General features: G+C 38.3%; 1 protein-coding gene across 5 annotated transcripts in view; it reads right to left on the bottom strand.

Moving 5' to 3' along the window:
- LOC117421008 (centromere-associated protein E) overlaps positions 1–20,563 on the bottom strand; it is a 76,364-nt gene that overhangs the window by 5,953 nt on the left and 49,848 nt on the right. For all 5 annotated transcript variants that reach the window (XM_059029649.1, XM_059029643.1, XM_059029650.1 and 2 more), the window contains 13 exons: positions 20,242–20,397; positions 16,538–16,645; positions 15,966–16,100; positions 15,485–15,775; positions 15,011–15,166; positions 14,377–14,592; positions 11,505–11,714; positions 11,151–11,354; positions 10,061–10,279; positions 4,951–5,127; positions 4,452–4,564; positions 2,651–2,748; positions 352–517 (listed from right to left, as the gene is read on the bottom strand). In XM_059029649.1, coding sequence (XP_058885632.1) covers positions 352–517; positions 2,651–2,748; positions 4,452–4,564; positions 4,951–5,127; positions 10,061–10,279; positions 11,151–11,354; positions 11,505–11,714; positions 14,377–14,592; positions 15,011–15,166; positions 15,485–15,775; positions 15,966–16,100; positions 16,538–16,645; positions 20,242–20,397 — 2,249 coding nt within the window. The remainder of the gene's footprint in view (positions 1–351; positions 518–2,650; positions 2,749–4,451; positions 4,565–4,950; positions 5,128–10,060; positions 10,280–11,150; positions 11,355–11,504; positions 11,715–14,376; positions 14,593–15,010; positions 15,167–15,484; positions 15,776–15,965; positions 16,101–16,537; positions 16,646–20,241; positions 20,398–20,563) is intronic.

Here is a 20,563-nt window from a genome sequence, read left to right as displayed (position 1 = left end):
GCTTTACAGAATAGGCCTACAAAAAACATTTCATTTTTCAAAATCAGGAACAGAATTTTTAGCAGAACATCCAATAACTAAACGCTACAAACAATGCATAATATAAAACAGCAAATTACAACGTACATTCAAATGAACAAAAAACCTGAAGGACTTTAGTTCAATTAACTGAAAATAAGACTTGAATATTATTACTATGATTAAATCAATACTATGTTTTAACAGAAGTAATTTCAATCTAAAATATGCTTGTTAATTAACATTACCTTTAATTATGGCAGAAGCATTTTAAGGACGGATGACCAATAAAAATCGATGCATTTATTAAATTGTTGCATCTTTAAAAATTACCTATCAAGATGATCATTTTTCTTCTTCAGCTGCTGTACTTCAGCTTCTAGTTTAGCTTTTTCAGCTTTCATCATCAGCACTGCTGTGCTCTGTACAATTCCAAAATCACTTCTGCAGGATAGAGGTCCTGCATGAGTGGGGTGATGATTTCTGTGATCCTCATGCACTAAAAAACAAAACAGAAGACATACTTTAAAGGACCTCCCCTGCCTACCTGTATTTAAAAATGCAAGAATAAGGCAATTGTTCTGCAACATCTGTCATTCAAATAAGGCCTGAGTTTTGCACTATGTGGACTATTCATGAATACATTAATCAAAACTTGTTTGTAGTGCTGGGACAAATATCTGAACGAATATTTTACATGTATTTCAGATACAAAAATCAGATGTTCGTATTCTCTAGAAATGATAAAAATACCTTGCAGTTATTTACCGCCTCACCAGAAGTTGCACGACAGTTTAAAAAATGGCAAATGAAAAAGAGCTCTGTGTGATATGTGAGATTTAATATATAAAAACACAACACAGGATCAACACAGCAACTCTTGATACTCTATTTAAAAGTTTTTGACAGCAAAAAGTAAACAAACCAGATTATGCGAAAGCCATCTGGGTCAAAAAGGTGTGCTGCTTTAGAGCGAGTCAGAATCTCATGTGGCAGAAAAAAGGCATTCACATCATTCTGAAATGCCTCGCTTAAACTGTGCCCAACTTGCTGGAAATGTTTTGTAGTGATTTTTATATAGATTATGTATATATTATATATTTTTTGTTGCGACTTTGTTATGTGGAATGTACTAAACAAGCTAAAAAAGGTTTTTCAACGCCATTTACACGTTTGTATTATCTGAAATAAATAAAATATGGTGTCAACTTTATGTACCATTTATTTTGGGAATAAACAAAATAACTTTTAACTTGAACTGCTATTTGGCATCCTTTGTTTTGTTGTTCATTTACTGTGGTAAAGTAAGGCCTTACTCTACTCTACTCCTGGGATTTTTTTTACTTTAACGTTTTACAGTGCAACGTCTTGCTGTAAAATAAAAGGCACACGCACAGGGGCCACACACCCCTGCTGCTATGCGGTCTCTGCCGCGTTCTGAGACGGGTTGGCTGATTTAAATCAAATCGATTTAAATTACTGATTTATATCACTTGATTTAAAAAAATAAATAAATAAAAAATTCCACCCATTTACTAGCTATTTTATATAGTTTCTCAAGGAAGAGATGAAAAGTATGTTTTAAAAACCTTATTAAACTCTTACTGTCTATAAACAAACTCTTAGGGCTGTATTCTGATCACAGCACAAATGCGAGTGCAAGCGCAAACGGCGCTTGCCCCCAATTCTGTGGTGCATAAATGGAGTGAAGATGTAACAGCAATTCTGATGACAGTGCATGGGGTCCCAAATAGATAATTCAGCATTGTGTGAAGACCCGCTGAAACCAGGTTTATTTGGTGGTGCAATCAGGAACTTTAACAATTGAACCCACTATAAAAAGAAAATTAGTCCTAAGTAACAACTGTGTGTATTTGGACTGTCCGAAAGGAAAGTAAAAAAAAAGAATGACTGGGGTGAGTGAGGGGTATTTTTCTCTGGCACACTACATCGCTAAATTCTTTTAGTTCACATTTAGAGGATGCCACAATGATAAATAATTTGCTTTGTATATGTATTCATTTAAGATTGAGTAATTTAGTTTGGTATGTAACTATTCAAAAACCACCAATTCCAACATCCTTAAATTTACAGTTTGGAGGTACTGTAGAGCTACAACTACGGTACTACACACACACAAAAAAAAAAGCGCCATCCCTGGTTCTGAGCAATATAATGGCTTTTATTACTTTCTGAAAAAGAACGAATATCCGAATGAATATTTAAAATTATGAGCAAATATCCGAACATAAAAATCCTGTGTTCATCCTAGCACTACTTATTTGTGATTTATGCAGCACACAGCAAATACTGCGTGGACGCGCTTTCACTTTTTTCCTGTTTTGATAACTGTCCCAAAGAATTCCCTGTATTGGAATAAGTGCTTGTCACATGACCCAACCATAGCAGCATAACCATTTCATAAGTAGCGATTATAGCTGAAGTTTTACATTATGAACCTATGGACAGTTTACGGGTATGTCCAGTTATAAATTAAATCAGGGCTGTCCAACGGATGGCTCCTTGAGATGCAAAATATCAACTGATCGTATGGTTCTTTAAGCCAGTATTTGCCAGACAGCTCTGACTTATAGTCCAGCTTTCCAGTAACATTTTTCAGAAACATACTAACTTGTTTCATCATGGTCCTGTTGTATCCTCCTGAGTTTTTCTCTGAGGCTTCTCAGAGTGTCCTCTTTGTGTTCCAGATGTGCTTTTAATGAATCAATCCTGCAGAGACATAAGAATAAATGGGGTCAGTTTTGTGTGTGCAGTAGCATTTTGTTGTGTGTACAGTAGCATTGATTAAGGACGACAAGGGTTAGTCTGCTATATATGCTGTCTTGACCTTTCTGCTCCCTCCTATCTCCAGACTACCATTTCTCCCTACACCCCCGTCGCACCCTCTGCTCCTCCACCTCCAGCAGACTAGCTGTACACCCCCTCCACTCCTCCACCTCCAGAGCCTGCTTCTTCTCCACCTTTGCCCCTCAGTGGTGGAACGTCCTACCCACGGAAATCAGGACTGCTCAGTCCCTGACCACCTTCCGGCGCATTCCTCAAGACACACCTGTTCACACAGCATCTGTAAACCTTAACTCTCAACTATACTTGACTTATTGGCACCCAATTACACTAGTTCTTGCATCAGATTGTACCTGCATTGAACATACCTTGCAGCACTCAACTACTGCTCCTAACTATAACTGTACCTTGTATTTGATTTTACTCTTATAGGTAACCGTACTCACATTTTTTGTAATTGCTCATATTGGGAAATCATTCTCATCCTTTATCATACTAACTACATGTTCTTACTGGACTTTCCTCATATAAGCAAATATTTACATAAACACATAAGAAAGTTTACAAACGAGAGGAGGCCATTCAGCCCATCTTACTCATTTGGTTGTTAGTAGCTTATTGATCCCAGAATCTCATCAAGTAGCTTCTTGAAGGATCCCAGGGTGTCAGCTTCAACAACATTACTGGGGAGTTGGTTCCAGACCCTCACAATTCTCTGTGTAAAAAAGTGCCTCCTATTTTCTGTTCTGAATGCCCCTTTATCTAATCTCCATTTGTGACCCCTGGTCCTTGTTTCTTTTTTCAGGTCAAAAAAGTCCCCTGGGTCGACATTGTCTATACCTTTTAGGATTTTGAATGCTTGAATCAGGTCACCGCGTAGTCTTCTTTGTTCAAGACTGAATAGATTCAATTCTTTTAGCCTGTCTGCATATGACATGTCTTTTAAACCCAGGATAATTCTGGTTGCTCTTCTTTGCACTCTTTCTAGAGCAGCAATATCCTTTTTGTAACGAGGTGACCAGAACTGAACACAATATTCTAGGTGAGGTCTTACTAATTCATTGTAAAGTTTTAACATTACTTCCCTTGATTTAAATTCAACACTTCTCACAATATATCCGAGCATCTTGTTGGCCTTTTTTTATAGCTTCCCCACATTGTCTAGATGAAGACATAAACTCCTAGGTCTTTTTCATAGATCCCTTCTTCAATTTCAGTATCTCCCATATGATATTGTTGTAAGTTATAACTGCTCTTGGTCAAACTTGCTCTTACTTATACCTCACTGTATTCTTTATTTTGCTCTTACTTAAATATTATCTTACTGTACTTTCATAACTGCTCTTATCTGTATTATGATATTCTGTAATGTGATATTTTATACTGTGATACTTTGTACTGTGATATTCTGTAACAATTTTAAGTTGCCCTGGATAGGGGTGTCTGCAAATAAATAAATAAATAAATAAATAAATAAATAAATAAATAAATAATATACAAGTTGCTAAAATAGGAACACTAAAACAAGGGATACACTAATAACTAGACATGTATACATTAGTACTTGAAAATAAAAATAAAAATAAAGCAGATGCAATTAATTTACAAGGAGAAACACAGTATCTTACTCCTGTTGGCATGTTCTTGATAAGCCAGTCCTCTCAAACTCCATTTTTACAACCTTTCTCTTAAGATGTTCAAGTTCTTCTGTGTATGGGGCCGCCCCTTTCTTAACTTTTGCCTAAACAGAAAAAGAGATGTTACAGGTGGATACAATTTTAGTAAGAGAGTTTCTTGGCTGCCTAAAATACAGCTCTATCGGTCATTAAATATGATCAAAACAACAAACTGCACATTGTCTTACTCTTAAGATCGCCCAAGGCAAGGTTTTACAATGTGTTACTTTTGTTCTAAATTTAAATGCTGACTTTCAACATCTGTAGGCAACCTTGATTTTCCAATAGTGGTGCACTTAAGCTACCTTTCAGTATCAGCTACACAAGCAATGGCATTCTCTTATTAATCATTCTTCTTATTCCAGCTCAGTTTCTTAATTTATTAAACATTAATCTAAAAGGGAATTGCAATTAATGTAAAATGTCTACTCAACCTGACAAGATGACATACCTCAGTATGTACCAGATTCATCTTCAGACTTTTGATGGCATTCTCTTTTTCAGTCAGTTTTGCTTCTAGTTCCTTCAGCTCTACCTGCAATGCATTTGTCTTCCTCCCATGTTCCAATGCATTTTCTTCAGCTATACTGAAGGCGCCTTGAAGCTCTTTAATTTTTAATTGCATTTGCTGATTTTTGGAAACAAAAACAAAAAAAAACTTGGATTAAGGGAAAATCATGTAAACAGGTTATTAGATCTTACAGTTAACTTTGACAAAATAGGAAAAAATAAGCAGAGACCTGTAGAGACCTCTTCATTCAACGTTTCAGATCATTGCCATTTGACTCATAAAAAGTGGTTTATACGAAGTGGTTTTATAAGCAAGGTTATAAAAAATACTGAAGCTACTAAAATACCCTATGCAAGAAATACATAAATAAATAAGCCTGTGACAGGGAAGGCTTGTATTTGGCTCTCGGGCGCATGTGTAACCTGCCGGGTGGGTCGGAGACCCCGTTTGATCCCACCTGTCAATCATGGCAATAACATGGAGAGGCCAGGTAGGGTTGTGTTGGCTGGCGATCTCTGATTGGTTGGGGGGGTGGGTCTTACGGGGCTGCCAAACAGTTAAAATGGAACTATACTGTCTCCTCGGTTCCTTGTTTTTTCAGGAGAATGGCTGACGAAAGCGGGTAGAGAGGAATATGGATCCTGACATTGTAGTGTGTGTGGCGAAACTTTACCGGAGCTGCTGTTCCTGAAGCGAGTGGCATGCAAGAGGCAACTTGACAAAGTGAAGCAAGGACGGCTTCAGGAGAGAGAAGCATTTATTTCATTTCAGTAGTAAACCGGTAAATCCAGCAAGTAAAAACAAACAGTGAGCACTAGTTAAAGGCAGGGACCTGAGCAAGCCCCAACCTTAGTATAGAGAGGATACAGTGCAGTGTTATTATTAGTTGGGCTTGCAAAGCAAGAGTCCCCACTTTAAATCTTCGACATACTTCTACTACTACTTTGTCTTATTATTATTCTTTGGCACGCTACTCCTCTTACACTTTTTAAGCTAGAAACGCTGTTCAAACTTTAAAACATGTAGACCAGTCTGGTATAGTGCGCTTGTATACAACTTTTTTACATATTTTATACTTTTTAAACTATAAAGCTTTTTGTCCTTTTTTTGTCCATCTTCATTCACTTTAAATGGGGCTTTTTTCAACATTCTAAAACTCCCAGACTTCCAACATTCTATTTTCTGTAAACTTTTGACACAAATCAGCTACTTTGACCACTTTCCCAACAAGCTAGACAAAAAGTTAGAGGGTATGACATCTTCCTCTACTTCTCTGCTATTCAAATATGAAATCAAAGCAGAAATAACTTTTACCAAATCAAGAGGTACTCCTGTTTTAGTAACCACACCAACTAAATTTTCTAGCTTTTTATAAACTGAAATTGACCACTTTTCCTCAAACAAGACCCACAACTTTACTTGTAAAGTTACCATCTAGTTATTATTATTATTATTATTATTATTATTATTATTATTATTATTATTATTAATAATGTATTTTTTTTAAGTTTTATTTTCCAACCGAGCAGATATTAGTGTGACACTGGAACTATTTTTGTTAGAGAGGGAAGCAGTATGTTGTTTCACTTTGTTTTGACTATTTATATTTTGGTACTGTATGACAAATAATAAAAATTTTTTAAAAAGTGCTTTGAACATGAATTGCTTCTGAAGTGTCCTTTATCGAAACTCTGCATGGAAAATAAGTCTTTACTGAAGAAGAGCAACTTGTTAAGGTAATGTGTAAAAAAAAAAAAAAAAAAATAGCTTGAAACAAACCATGCAGCTACTTCACAATAACTTCAGACCCTGAATGCATCTCGGGCAGGCAGCAAGTATAGCTACAAAGTTGTGCGCGGTGATGCGCTGTAACAGGGCTCGCGGTGGTGGTCTGTCGCTATAAAGGTGTCCTGCGGTGATGGGGTTGTGCTGTATTGGGTCAGGCGGTGGTTGGGTTGTGCCGTACTGGATCATGCAGTGGTGGAATCGCGGTAATGTCCTGTAACCGCGGGACCTATACAAAGACTTCGCCCCAGTATATGTGGGAAATGGACAGTGGGGAGTTTTGAGGGGTTTCTATAGTGAAGTGGAACACCCTGGCTTCTGTTCAATGGACTGTGCCCCGTTTTCATGTGAAATAGTGTCCCTGTGAAATATTGTCCTAGGATTTAGGGTTAGGGGCGTGGAGAATAGGCTGGTGGCGTGACAGCACTATACAGTCCAACCAATCAGAGTGAACTTAGGACACTATTTTTCATGACACCGGGACACAGTTAATTAAAAAAATGTCTGCCTTTTTATTTCAATGAGGGTGTTTAAAAAAAAAGTAAAATGTATATAAAATGTTCAATAAAGTTTTCTAAATTACACTGTTTAATTTTTTGTCTTAATAGACTGTTTTTATTTATTTTTTCAATTTAGAACTTGCCAATTGTTTTTATCATTTTCTCCCCAATTTGGAATAGCCGATTATTTTTAGGCTCAGCTCACCCTACCACCCACGTGCTGACTCGGGAGCAGCGAAGACAATCACACGCTGTCTGCTGCAGCGTGTGCTGTCAGCCGACCGCTTCTTTTCACACTGCACACCGACCATGCAGTCACCTGAGAGCTACAGCGTCGGAGGACAACGCAGCTCTCGGCAGCTTACAGGCAAGTGCCCGGCCAGATAACAGTGGTCGCTGGTGCGCGGTGAGCCGAGGACACCCTGGCCGACCTAAGCCCTCTGCCCCCTTGGCGGCGATCGGCCAACAGCACTTTGCTTGCTTCCTGAGGGAGGTTTCTCTTAGCCGGAGACTACTGGGGCCGGTTGTACTAACAAGATAAAAAAAACAGGATCAGATCCGGGCTCACTGGAGCCGGATCATGAAACGGCATTGTACTAGGCGGTTCAGGATCAAGCTCCACAGATGCGAAATCTGGATCAGATCCTGGAGCTGCGCAGCCGTAACTAGGGAAACTAACCAATGAGAAGCGAATATGCGTGGCGCAGAGATTTGAGATTCTGAATGTCAGAAAATGAAGTGCATTTAATTTAAACAACATAAATCAGAAGCAACTACTATACATGTATAAATTTAAAACTCCAGCGATTCTATAAAAACAGATCAAGTATATTAATACCGGTATCTGTTTTTGTTTTGTTTTTTAACTTCTAAAAAAGAATGTTACCGTAATCACAGCTGCAGCGTCGGTTCAGGGCAAATTATCAACACATATGGAGCAAATGTAATCAAGTGCTGACAGACAGCTGCAACTAGAAAATGTCGCAGACAGAGGGAGATTGAGGCTGTCAAAAGGTAAGCTTAAGTTATTGAGAAAAAAGGAATTGGGGGGAAAAAAATTACCGTCCTATGCATTAAAAAAAAAATACAACGTTAAATCTAATTAAATCAATGATTTAATTGTAAATCAATAACATGATAACGCCAGTATGACTTTGTCAACACACAAAACGTAGAAATAATATTTATGAAACCTCATTACGTAGTCAGGTCTATTTTCTTTCTGTAGCTATACAGTGAAAACAGAAAAGTCAGATATCGCTAAACACAACTAAACTAATATTGTACAAAGGTTTTTTTTTTTTCTAATTGATATTATCTTAATACAGTACTGTTACAGCTACTTTTAAATGCATTGTTGCTTAATGTTTTCTAAAAAGTTAAATGATCTCCATTTCAATCTGAAATAAATATTTTTGGATATTATAATAATAATAATAATAATAATAATAATAATAATAATAATAATAATAATAATAATAATAATAATAATAATAATTATTATTATTTTATTTCTTAGCAGATGCCCTTATCCAGGGCAACTTACAATTGTTACAAGATATCACATTATTTTTACATACAATTACCTATTTATACAGTTGGGTTTTAACTGGAGCAATCTAGGTAAAGTACCTTGCTCAAGGGTACAGCAGCAGTGTCCCCCATCTGGGATTGAACCCACGACCCTCCGAGTAGTAACCACTACTCCACACAGCTTGCAGGATATCCTTGCAAGCAGGTTTTAAAGTTTATTACGTTATCGTTAATTATACAAATTCAGTATAGTGCTTATTTAAATATAATTTTAGCAATTTTAAAAAGGTTTCAATTATGTATTTTGATGATGCATGGTCAATTTTAAAAACGTTTGATCTGATCTCGGTCTGAAGCATGATCAAAATAGGATCAGATTTTGAGCCGAAACTGAGCTCAGGATCAGCACTGATCCTTTTAGTGCAACCCAATACGTCATAGGAGCAAGATCGGAGCCTGGATCCAGGATCGGACCCGTTTAGTACAACTGGCCCCTGTACTACAGTGACCAAAGCAGTTGCAAGCAGTAGTAATGCAGAAAACCGCAAACGAAAAATACGTTCTTATAATTCTGAATGGGAGATGAAGTACCCGTGGCTTGTTTATCGAGACGGCAAGATATACTGTAGTGTGTGTAAAAAAGCTGCTGGACAAACAAATGCATATACATTTTCGCTTGAAAGACACAGACACGGCAATGCTGTTGCTGTTAATGGATTGTAGAAAAAGATGAAAACACATGTAGATGAAGGCAACAAACACTGCTTAGAATCCTGTTTCGTTGTCATGGGAACGGTCTACTGTTAGTATATACTAGCATAAAGAAAAGTGTGTCTGTATTCATATGCATATCTACAGACAGACATAGATTGTTTAAACTATGATATAGCACAGCATTTAAACGTTCATAAAAATGTGCCAAAATGCACATCCCTGGAGTTTTTTAGCCTTTGTGTTAATAACTTCGTTTAGTATCTGATGGATGTGATGCAATATTTTGGTCATGTGTGTTTCAGGAACGCATGAACAGAAAAGCTGCTGCGAACTCTGGTAAAAAGTTATGTTAAAACATTTGTCTACTTATTAAAATCGATGACAGCGTGTTTTTGAAGTCACAGGTGTTTTATGCTTATGACAAGCCACATGCACTTGGAAATTCCACAAGGAATGGACAAGCCTTGAAAAAAAGGACTGCATGTTCAAACCCACACATCTTAAAATATAAAAAGTACCTTCATTTCCTTTTCATTTGCTCCAAGTTTATCCATAAGCCTCTGGTTTTCTTCTTGCAGTAATAAAGCTGCACCACTTTTAGGAACTACATTTGTAAGGGAATCCAATTGCTGAATGAGATTTTGACTTTTTTTCTTTTCTTCTTCTAGCTGTTTATTTGACTGGAATCTGAAAGCTTTTCTTTTTTTATCAAAATCAGTAAACTTTAATGCCAGGCTCTAAAAACAAAACAAACAAAAAAAATGTTTAGCGCAGATGGATAATAAAATATGCACTTTATTACAATTACACGACTACAAACTGAATGCTTTAAACCCACCCAAACCACTGAGTGGCAGCAAAGTCCTACATTTCTATTGGAGACTGCAGACGGGGAGGATTGTACAGATTTAAAACGAGATCACAATTAGATACCAATTAGACACGGAGGATTGTTCTTGCTCACAGGATGTAAAGCTATAGGAGTCAGAAAGGGAGGATTGTACACACTTTGGGATTTAAAACAGAAGTACTTGTGGCAATGCTTAGACAGACACACAAAAACCCCAGAAGAATATACCCGTGACCATAAGGATTTTGTTGTGGAAGATGACAAAAGAAAGAAGGTACTAGTGTCACATATTGTGACAGGAAAAACTGCCCAATTGTGGAAAGTAACCGAAAACAATAATCTCATTCAGTAATAAAAAAGTGAAAGAAAAAAAACAAATTTCAGGGTATCTACAGAAAACTAAAATAGCTAAAAATAAACACAGAAAAACAGAAGCCCTACTTATAAGCACACAACTGGCACGCTGGTAAACATGCAGACTAATTAATTAAAAGAAGTAAGACTCATGCAAAATCAGTAATATTAATAATTTATGTGAATACAAAGTCATTTTCAAGGGTCTCTTCTCAGTATAATTTTTTATTTGATATGTTGGCAATGTGAAAACTACTCGCTTAGAAAAATCTGCTGTGGCGATACACTTCTCAGATTCAACAATCAAAGCACATACAGTAGTCAAAAGGGAAACTACAGGGATTAGAAACTGGTTCAGAGACAATAAGTTATCTTGGAAGTATTTCAGGTATATGGTAAATTACCTTTCGGGCCTGTGATGCAAGCTCAATGTTCTGCTTTATTCTAGTTTTCTCCTGGCTTAATATTTCCATTACATCAGGGACAGATGCATTTTCCAAAGCCATTAGTTTCGCTTTCATTTTCTCCCGATCCTGTAGTTCCTGTTGTAGTTCTGTGTCAGTTTTAATAAAACCGTGTTCCATCTCTGATAAAATCTGGCTAATTTCCTACAAAACAAACACAATACATTAAATAAAAATACAGCGGGTGAAAACAGAAGCACTCCAGTATGACAGGCAAGGATGAGGAGTTTTTCCCTAAAATGAGTATTTTATTGCAAACACATAATGAGCACATTTAACTCCATCAAGACCCACCTGCAATTGCATGTCTCTCTTTTCAAGTAGTCCAGACAATCTATCAGTTTCACATTGGTCATTGTACTTTATAGAGCCATCGCCTGTCAGAAATTGTATCTTCTTGACTAGAAGCTCTTGCTTCCTGCTCTCCTCAAAGCAATCCATTTCATACTGAGCAGCCAGCTGATGGTGTTCCATCTGATTCTGGGCTAAAGTAGTGTATAAAACCTGACAAGAAAAAAACAATTCCACTTAATATTCCTTTTATGATTTCACAATGGCTTAGAAATAAAGAAATCGGATAAAAGAGTGATTGCACCTTTAAATTGAAATGCGACATCTTTTTTTGCAAGCCCTATATGGAGATTACTTTTTAGTGGTCAAATTAACCCTAACATTTGAATGAACCTTATTTAAAACAGGGGGCACAAAAACAACAAAAAACAAGATCACTGGCGTGGAGATAGGCATCACCAGTGACCAGGGTTTGTGGAATTGGTGACCGCACCTTTAATTGTGTACAGTTGTAATATGGGAAACAGCATGCTGTAGCTCCCATCCTCAGCATTAGTCATCCTGATCTGACAGAATGTACCGTAACAGACAGCTCTTATGATTACATGTGTTACCATTTATTTTTCAGTAAAAAACAAGTTCAAAATTGCGGGACAGGATGAGGTGTATAAAGGCGTGTTTGTTCTGCTATTTACAATATTAAATACACCACAGCAAGCACATTGCACGATATTTTAGATATTTTCAAGATCACAATCTGAGAGCTAAATTTACTGAATGGCAGTTTATTTTACTGCTGACAAGTAAGCTACAGTACAGTTAATTTTGAATTCTCAAAAAATTTCATTTTTTATCATCAGCAATTCACTTCCTAATTACAGTCCCAAGTATTTCTATGCGTTCCGTTTTCACCTTTCTGGTCAGTTTGAGAAATAAAAATTAGTTTTTCCTGCAACAGCTGACCCTGCTTTAGTACAAAAGTCACGCTACATTACTGTTCCCTTTCAAGTACGAAATGCAACTATTACCTAATGGGTGTTAACCTCCTAAAGGACACCGAAACCTGACTATTATATACCAAAGCTGCTCAGCCCAGGCTGTGACACAGTCATGCCTGCCCCTGAGGGTATCCAGTACTGGTATCGCTCACCAGTACTGTATTGGTATAAGAAAAGTGTGTTTAAAAAAAAAAAAAAAAAAGTCAGCTTCCAATCACTTAACCCTTGCAGTCTTATGTCGGACCAGGTTGTCGGACCACAATTTTTAGTTTCCGGTCCGATATCAGACTCTGTCCGACATCATCAAAAAGACGTCAAGCACAGGCCCTAGGGGGCTACGAGCACAGATTGGCAGCAGGATGACGTGCTGTCCATCGCCGCCTCTGAGGAGCTGGCGTTCCAGTCATACAGCACATCCCCTGCGGTTAAGCTCTCCCTGTCTGCAGAGCTTCTATGATCAAGAGGGCCACTGCATTCTTGCAAGTGCCCAGGCCTATAGAAGATATGACAAGGCAGTCCATCTTTGATGACGAGTCTACCACCTCTCCCTGATGCAGCTCCTGAGCGGCCAGCCATGGAGACTGCCCAAGCGCTGTGACCTGCTCAGTTAGGCACCAGGGACTTTATGGCATACCGACCCATCAAGCCTGCAGCTCTGGGTCTGGCCCCTGGACGGCTGCATTTAAGCCATCTGGGCCTGTGCAATAGGGTTATTGACACCCTGCAGAGCAGCATACACACGTTCCCAGTACGGGTATAAGTGGGGTGTCTTTCAGACGCGGTGCCTGCCTTGGGGATTTGACCCCACGGCTTGTCCCATGGCAGTTATACTGGAGGTCTGGAGGACCTGTCTGACGAGGGGAAATCTCCCTCTACATTAAAAGGTCTATCTGGCAGATGGGAATTTTAAACGTTTAAACCATATAAACTCCAAAGAATTTGAGCTGAAATTTGTATCGCGCAAAGCAGCTTTCTTGCTTGCAATCACCTGCACAAAGCAGTTGAGTGAGATGCAGGCATTCTCAATTGCGGAAGTCTGCTTAATTTTTGCAGAAGCCAGGACAAAGGTTAAGCTCTGTACCAATGCTGCCTTTTTGCCAAAGACTATCTCAGTATTTCATGTCAACCAGTTTGGTTTCATATTTCCAGTCCATTTCATCAAAAACCGAAAACAAATTCTACCAGCCACTATTGCTGTTACTAAAATGCAGCCACGCCTAATAAATAAAACAAAAAACGTCAAAATGAGTATTATGATTAATTATATTTACCGTAGCATTTATACTGTACTACTAAAATATGCAGAAACATTGCGCTTCACTGATTAGGAGACTTAGTGGTCCAGTGGTTAAAGAAAGAGGCTTGTTACCAGGAGGTTCACCCCCAAGTCTCTAAGTCGCTTTGGATAAAAGCGTCTGCTAAATGACTAAATAATATTAATAATAATTAGTATTCAATTATACAACAAGTTGAAAACAGCAAAGTTCATGAGCAGCACAGAGCGCTCTCCGTAGGCACAAAATCGCCAGACGCCTGCTTCACCCACCCTAATGGAAATCCTGTCCACTCAATTTAATCATGCATACGTAAGTACGGACGTGATATATTCTGTGTTCTTCTTAATTGTATCTGCAGTTCGCTTTGAGCTGCTAAACAAAAATTGAGTATTTATGGACAGTGGTTTAGAGAGACTATATACTACTGTTAAAAAAATCGATTCAAGATAATTATTTTCTTGCCTACCCCCTATGACCCTTAGAAGTACCCCCAGGGGTATGCGTACCCCCAGTTGAAAAGTATGACAATATGACAAACATAGTATTAGGCGGTGGATTGCGCCAGTCGCCGGCTAATTTTGAAAACCATGAATGACTTACCTTTAGTTTCTTCAGTACGAATTTGAACTGTGAGCTCATTCTCTGAATATCACAATGCAGGATCTCAACAGGCTTTGTTTGTCCAGAAGAAAGTGGGGAGAGCAGGTGCGACACAAACTCCTTCTGAAAATCAATGTCCTTTAGCAGTATGGTTTCCATGTTGCTAAACCAGCTTTCATACTGGTCTTTTAGCTCATGGAATCTCTGCAGACAGCCCTGTATTTCAACAGAAAAAATTGCGTTATAGTAAATTGTGGCTGTAGGTTTTTTTTTTTTTTTTTGCCCAAGGAAATCCAAGTTCCTGGGTGATCTGCAAGCTACCAGCATCTGAAGGAAAAAAGGTTAGTCTTGCACATGACTGCCTGGCCAGTAGGGTCCACTGTAGCACAATGAGAAACGGTCTCTGCTGGTTTTGCCTCCCTAACAGGTGGGAGCCCCAGAGCCGATATGGCACTCCCTCCGGAATCCCGAACAAAGACTGATGACATCACACATCCAGGACATGCACCTACACTCCCATGGCTGATTCACTCTGTTGGCCACGCGGCTGTGCTTTTATCATGTGACCCACTCGGAGGAGGGAGGCTGGGGGTATACAAAAAATACACAAAAATAAGGAGAAACAAAAAAGTACCTTTAGTTGCTGATCTGTTCCCTCAAGACGCAGCGACAGTTTCTCCATCTCTCCGATGGATGCATTGCATTTGCTCCCCATGGAGGCAACCTGCTCCTCGAAGCCTGCAATCTTTTCTAAAAGCCTTTGGTTTTCTTTTTTCTCTTCAGACAAACACTGCAATTATTACAAAGTCATTCTGTTTAACAGCAGATTTAATATCCAAATCAAAATGTATTTCAATATTTCAACAACATTTAAGAATAAAACCATTTATCAAATAAAGCCAACATGTCATTATCACAATTTTAAAATCAAGTTTACTCTGGAACAGGTTTAAGTATTACCTCAATAGAACAGATAAATCGATAGCCAAACTACATTTTACCATCACATTGTGCCTGATATTTCCATAACATCACTAAATACAAAGTTATTATCTCAAGAGACATTTGAAAAGCAAGAGATTACACATTTCATAGGTTTGTTACTCACCAACTCAATATTTCTCTTTTCCACATTCATTGTCACTTGCAAGTGGTCAAGGGTTTTCTGAAGCTCATCTCTTTCCTGGGTCAATGTTGCCATATTTCCTTGGAATTGACTAAGTTTCTTCTCATGCTCCAGTGCCTCCAGCTCAAGCCTCTCCAGTCGGGAGACACTGGTCCTCAGTTCCTCCAACTCTATGTTCAGTCTCTCCTGGCTCTGAACAAGACTCAGATTCTCTGCCATAAGATGGCTTTGGTTAGCAGCAGACAGCTTTAAATCTTCAGTGAAACTCAGTAGCTAGATGGAAAAATAATAAATGTAGTAGTATTCATTTTATTAAATACTATGAATGTAAGTTACATGAAAGATTAACAGTGGATTTGAGAAGTCTGTTATGTCTTACTTCAATAATTAAATATCCCCCACAAGCAAATGCCTGCAGGGTCTGTGCCAATTAAATTTGCACACAGATCAAAAGAACATTCACCTTATCTGCCTGGGTCTCCTGCATACTGGATAGCCAAGCTTCTTTTTCAGCAACTTGGCATCTCAATTGCTCAACTTCTAGACGTCTGTGCATTAGCTCTTCTTGGGTTTGCCTCAATATCTCTTGATTCTCAGACTAAAGAAGATGAGAACACATGTTATTGATATGACGGGAAATAAAAACACAAGGACTTGCTTACTATATTAAAAATAGCCAAATACATCAATTAGCAAGATGAATGGCAAGAAGAGACAACAAGTTATTAAAGTTCAATTTACAGTTGACCCCATCTTTAAGGTTAGGGTAATGGATTAACTGATCTGTACAATTTAGCTATCTTTTTAATAAAACATTGTATTTCCCCCCCACATTTTATTGAAATATTTTTTAAGCGTTATTTTATTTGTCTGGAGAATAATAATGGGTTTAAATGGGAGTAGGCCAGATCACTATGGGCCATAACTGCATTATTTTTCAATTTGCCAGTGTGCATTTGTTAATCACTGTAGATGTGCTGATTATATTTCAGTACAAGGTGTTTAAAACCAAACAGCAATACAACTGAAACTCACCTCTTCTGCCAGTTTGTGCTGCAGACTTGATATTTGAGCTTCTTTTTCAGCAACCTGGCTTTTAAACTCATCAACCACTTGCTGTTGGTGCTTCAGTTGAGTCTCAGACTAGAAAAAGAAAATACAATTGCAAAAACAGAAATATTAGTATTGATCAAAGGAGCTGTTTGGATGTATTCCTACAGCTATGAACAAATAATAATGTACAAGTAAATATACATTTTGTAATGAAGTAAAAATATAAATTCCTCCTGAAGACAATCTACCTCCGCAGCAAGCCTGGCCCAGCTTTGGAGCACCTCCTCTTTCTCAGCAGATTGCAATCAGTGTTAATTTAGTCAGCGTTTTTTATTTTAGTCATAGTCTTGGTTTAGTCGACAACAACCTTTTAGCCTTGTCTGAAGATTGAATTTAGTAATTCTCTTAGTCTAAACGAGTGGTTCCCAACCTTTTTGGATGTGCAGACCCCGTCTGAACCTCCAACAATTTCACAGACCACCAGGGAGCGCGAAATAACCAGGCAGCACCGGCGCCAATTGCCGCAGTGCCCAAGGTGCTTGCCGCAATGCCTCTCAAATTGGGGGGGGGGGGGGCGGGGGAAACACAACTTATGGCAAAAGTTGTCTGTAAGCCTGCTCGTCATTGCCGCTGGTGTCCCTCAGCACCAGCACATCTGATCTACAACACATTCACAAACTTGCTCAGCGTCAGCTAGCCTGTTCTATCATAATTCAATTTAATTCTGTCTAATCTCGTCCTGCGAGAAAATGACTCATTATCATGATGTATTATTGTTGCAATTCTTTTTAATGTGCATCTCCCAGCAGTAAGCCACAAGACTGTATCATTGGATAATGACGGGCAAATGAAGGCAGGGACGCTGTTAGACTGCTCAATATAACCGCACTTCCAGAACTTTCAATCACACGCGTTCACTGGCAGTGTCACTTTCCATCTGTGAGCCCCGTGCCAATTCAAAAACTTTTAAAAAGAAAGAAGGAAGAGCTGTCTAAAGCGGCAGCGAAATGTTCTAGCATTTACCTAATGTTCAGGTAAGTAATGGGTGCAAGTAGCCATAACATGGTTCAAGTAGCAGCTCCCAGCGTTATGAAACGAGTAGGAGAGAACATAATGGTGAGCAAAACACAATCTTGAGAAGTGCATCGATTTCTGTTTTCATTTATTTTTGTGTAATACATTCTCAGCACCTCCTGCTTTTTAACAAATAAAATATGTGCTTTCACGGAAAGGGTTAGAATGTGTATGCTTAAAAACAGCACTGTTTTTTTTTTCCCCCCTGAAAATCGAGTATCCAGCAATGCACCATAACAAAACTGTAAATCCTTTGCAACTGTTAAGAACTGTGAAACTATATAAAGTCTCTCAAATATAAACATCTAACATTATGTACATCCAGCTGTACATCAGTGAGGCAGAGCACTCTCCATTGCAGCGATAGTGGCTCCTCTTTGCTACCAGTCCAAGTAAATCCCATTTCCAAGTATGTATCGCTGTACTTCCACATTTTGAGTTTAGTCTGTCTCTATTGCAGGATTTCACTTCATACTCGTGATTTTTTTGACAGATGAGGCACAAAATCAAAAAATAGTGCATCGATTTCTGTTTTCATTTATTTTTATTCCCATCCACCCCCTCCCCCCCAATGGCTAACTTACTAAAAGTAAAAGTTTTTTCAGGTAATTTCATATATGCCTCAACTGAGAGCATTTTAATGCATTTAAATAATAGACTGTAGTCAGTATGTAAAATATACTATCAATTAAAAAAGCAACATTAGAACTGTAAACAACATACAACTTACAGAATTGTGGATACATGTTTTTATAAATCAATAACTTCAACATCACATATTATTTAGTTCTACAAGTCATTACGTGACACAAGCTATAAAGACAAATACAATATCACAAGATCATTAATTCAACATGAACAAGGCAGTTTGTTCACAGCACTGCCTGACATATTATGGACTCCTTGCTGTCCTTAACAATCCTCTTGTTGGTATTTTAATGTAAAACTTATTTTCCTCAGGGTGTACATAATATCAGATTCAACTAAAGCCATTACTGGGGGGGGGGGGGGGGGGGCTTGGGGGGGAAATCCCACAAATCCAAACTGCTCCAAATCCAGTAGATGCCTCACCAAGCTTGGTTACCATAACAAAAGTAATCTTCACTGCCTTGTGGGTGAGTTGCCATGGTAACAAGCAGCTTTGTGGAGTTGCTCTTTCGCTACTGGTGAAAGTGAGTTGTTACTTTTAAATAAATAATATCAATAGCTCTTCTGTGGACTTATTTAATATATGCATGCTTAACTGTCCTTAATGTGTTTATATTTCTCAATTAAATAAAAAGAACATGCTAAATGTTTTTTTAGCCTTTCGGAATTCTTGGCGAGGCCATGCCTCGCTTGCCTTGGCTGACGAGTTGCCTCTGTACTCCACTGCCACTTGCTTCATTTTCACTTGCTTTCCTCTTTCAAGAGCCTGTTTTTATCCAGTGATCCACTGCTGATACTTCCCACTAGCAGAGCGAACCACGTGGGGTTGCTTCTAATGTGTGGCGAGTTGCAGCGTGTGATGTGGTTTAGTCACCAGGCTAACACGTCACACGCTGCAACTTGCCGCACATTTAGCCACACTTTATACAATGTGTGTGAAGTGTAATACAGTGGCAGGCGCTACGTTCTGCCGAAGATAATTTGCGTTGTGAAATTGGGCACTTGCCGGTGCAAGGAGGCTATTTTTATTTTGTTTTCCCGCTGACCCCCTCCGATGGGCCCTAGGGGTCCGTGGACCACAGGTTGGGAACCACTGGTCTAGTCAACTAAAAGTAAAAAATGTAGTACACTCAAGTCATTAGATGTTGGTTTTAATCAATATTTTAGTCTATGGCCAAGAATAAGAATACATTCTGCCTGGAGACGCACTCATTTTAAGCTTATCAAATAAACAATATGATGGATTAATTAAGTGTTTGTATTTAAAAAGGGACGCTATATCAAAATCAGGTGATACAGGGCAAGGAACTTGTTAGAGGGACGAACTAGGACGTGCACCGTCTTTTATCTTGTGCCATACCCTATATCTATTTGAAAAATTGTTAATAAAAGTAAACATACAATCCCCTCAACTTTATATAATGCAAGATTGAGATTAATAATAATTATTTCACTGATGTTCTCGGTTTTACCTTTGCCGCAATTTCTGCATGCCACTGATTTACATGGTGCTTCAAGTTTGTGTTTTTTTTTCCCTGATAAGGTTTAGCCGCATTCTTCACTCTCTTCTTTATTTTCTTTACCCCCCAAATATTAAACCAGTTCAGCCAGTCGGTGAACTCAGTAAATATTTTTTAAACCACATTACCATTTCTGGTCTTCCTCAGTGCACTACTGTGTGGGTCACGCAGCCAGTCTCTCAAAATGTGTTACTAATTTATTAACTGCCAATGCACACGGGGCACGGAGCTTGCCTGCTGTGTGGATTAGTTAATCAAATTAATAGGTATTCCCAGTTATTGTCATGCTTGATGATTTTCGGTCACTCAGTCATCGTCAGTGAAATTAGAAATTAACACCGATTGCAATACAGGATTCTGGAAATCCCACCCCGCAAAAAATGTATGAAGATTTAAACAAACAACACACACAACTGCACTACAATTATATAGTAAATATCTCACCTTTGACACGATCTCTTCAGAGGTCTTTCTGAGCTCATCCATTTCTGCTCTGACACTCTTTAATGTTCCCTGTAGCTCGGCTCGTTCTTTAGTGAGAGAGGAAAATTGATTCCGTTCATCTGTTACCAACTTCAGCTCCTCTGTCATCTGGTTTACCTGAATAAAGAACATGATATTTATCATAAACTATTTCATCAGTTCCACTTATCCCTTTTTATCTAATTTCTATTTATGGGTCCTTCAAAAACAAAGTTTGAGACAGAATTACCACAGTACAAAAAAGGAGATAAAGCAGTTTAACAACAACAACAACAACAACAAC

This window comes from Acipenser ruthenus, chromosome 1 (assembly GCF_902713425.1).
Source record: "Acipenser ruthenus chromosome 1, fAciRut3.2 maternal haplotype, whole genome shotgun sequence".
Lineage (NCBI taxonomy): Eukaryota > Metazoa > Chordata > Actinopteri > Acipenseriformes > Acipenseridae > Acipenser > Acipenser ruthenus.
The sequence above is the reverse complement of the archived record's forward strand: the minus strand, read 5'-3'. Positions and strand labels throughout refer to the sequence as shown.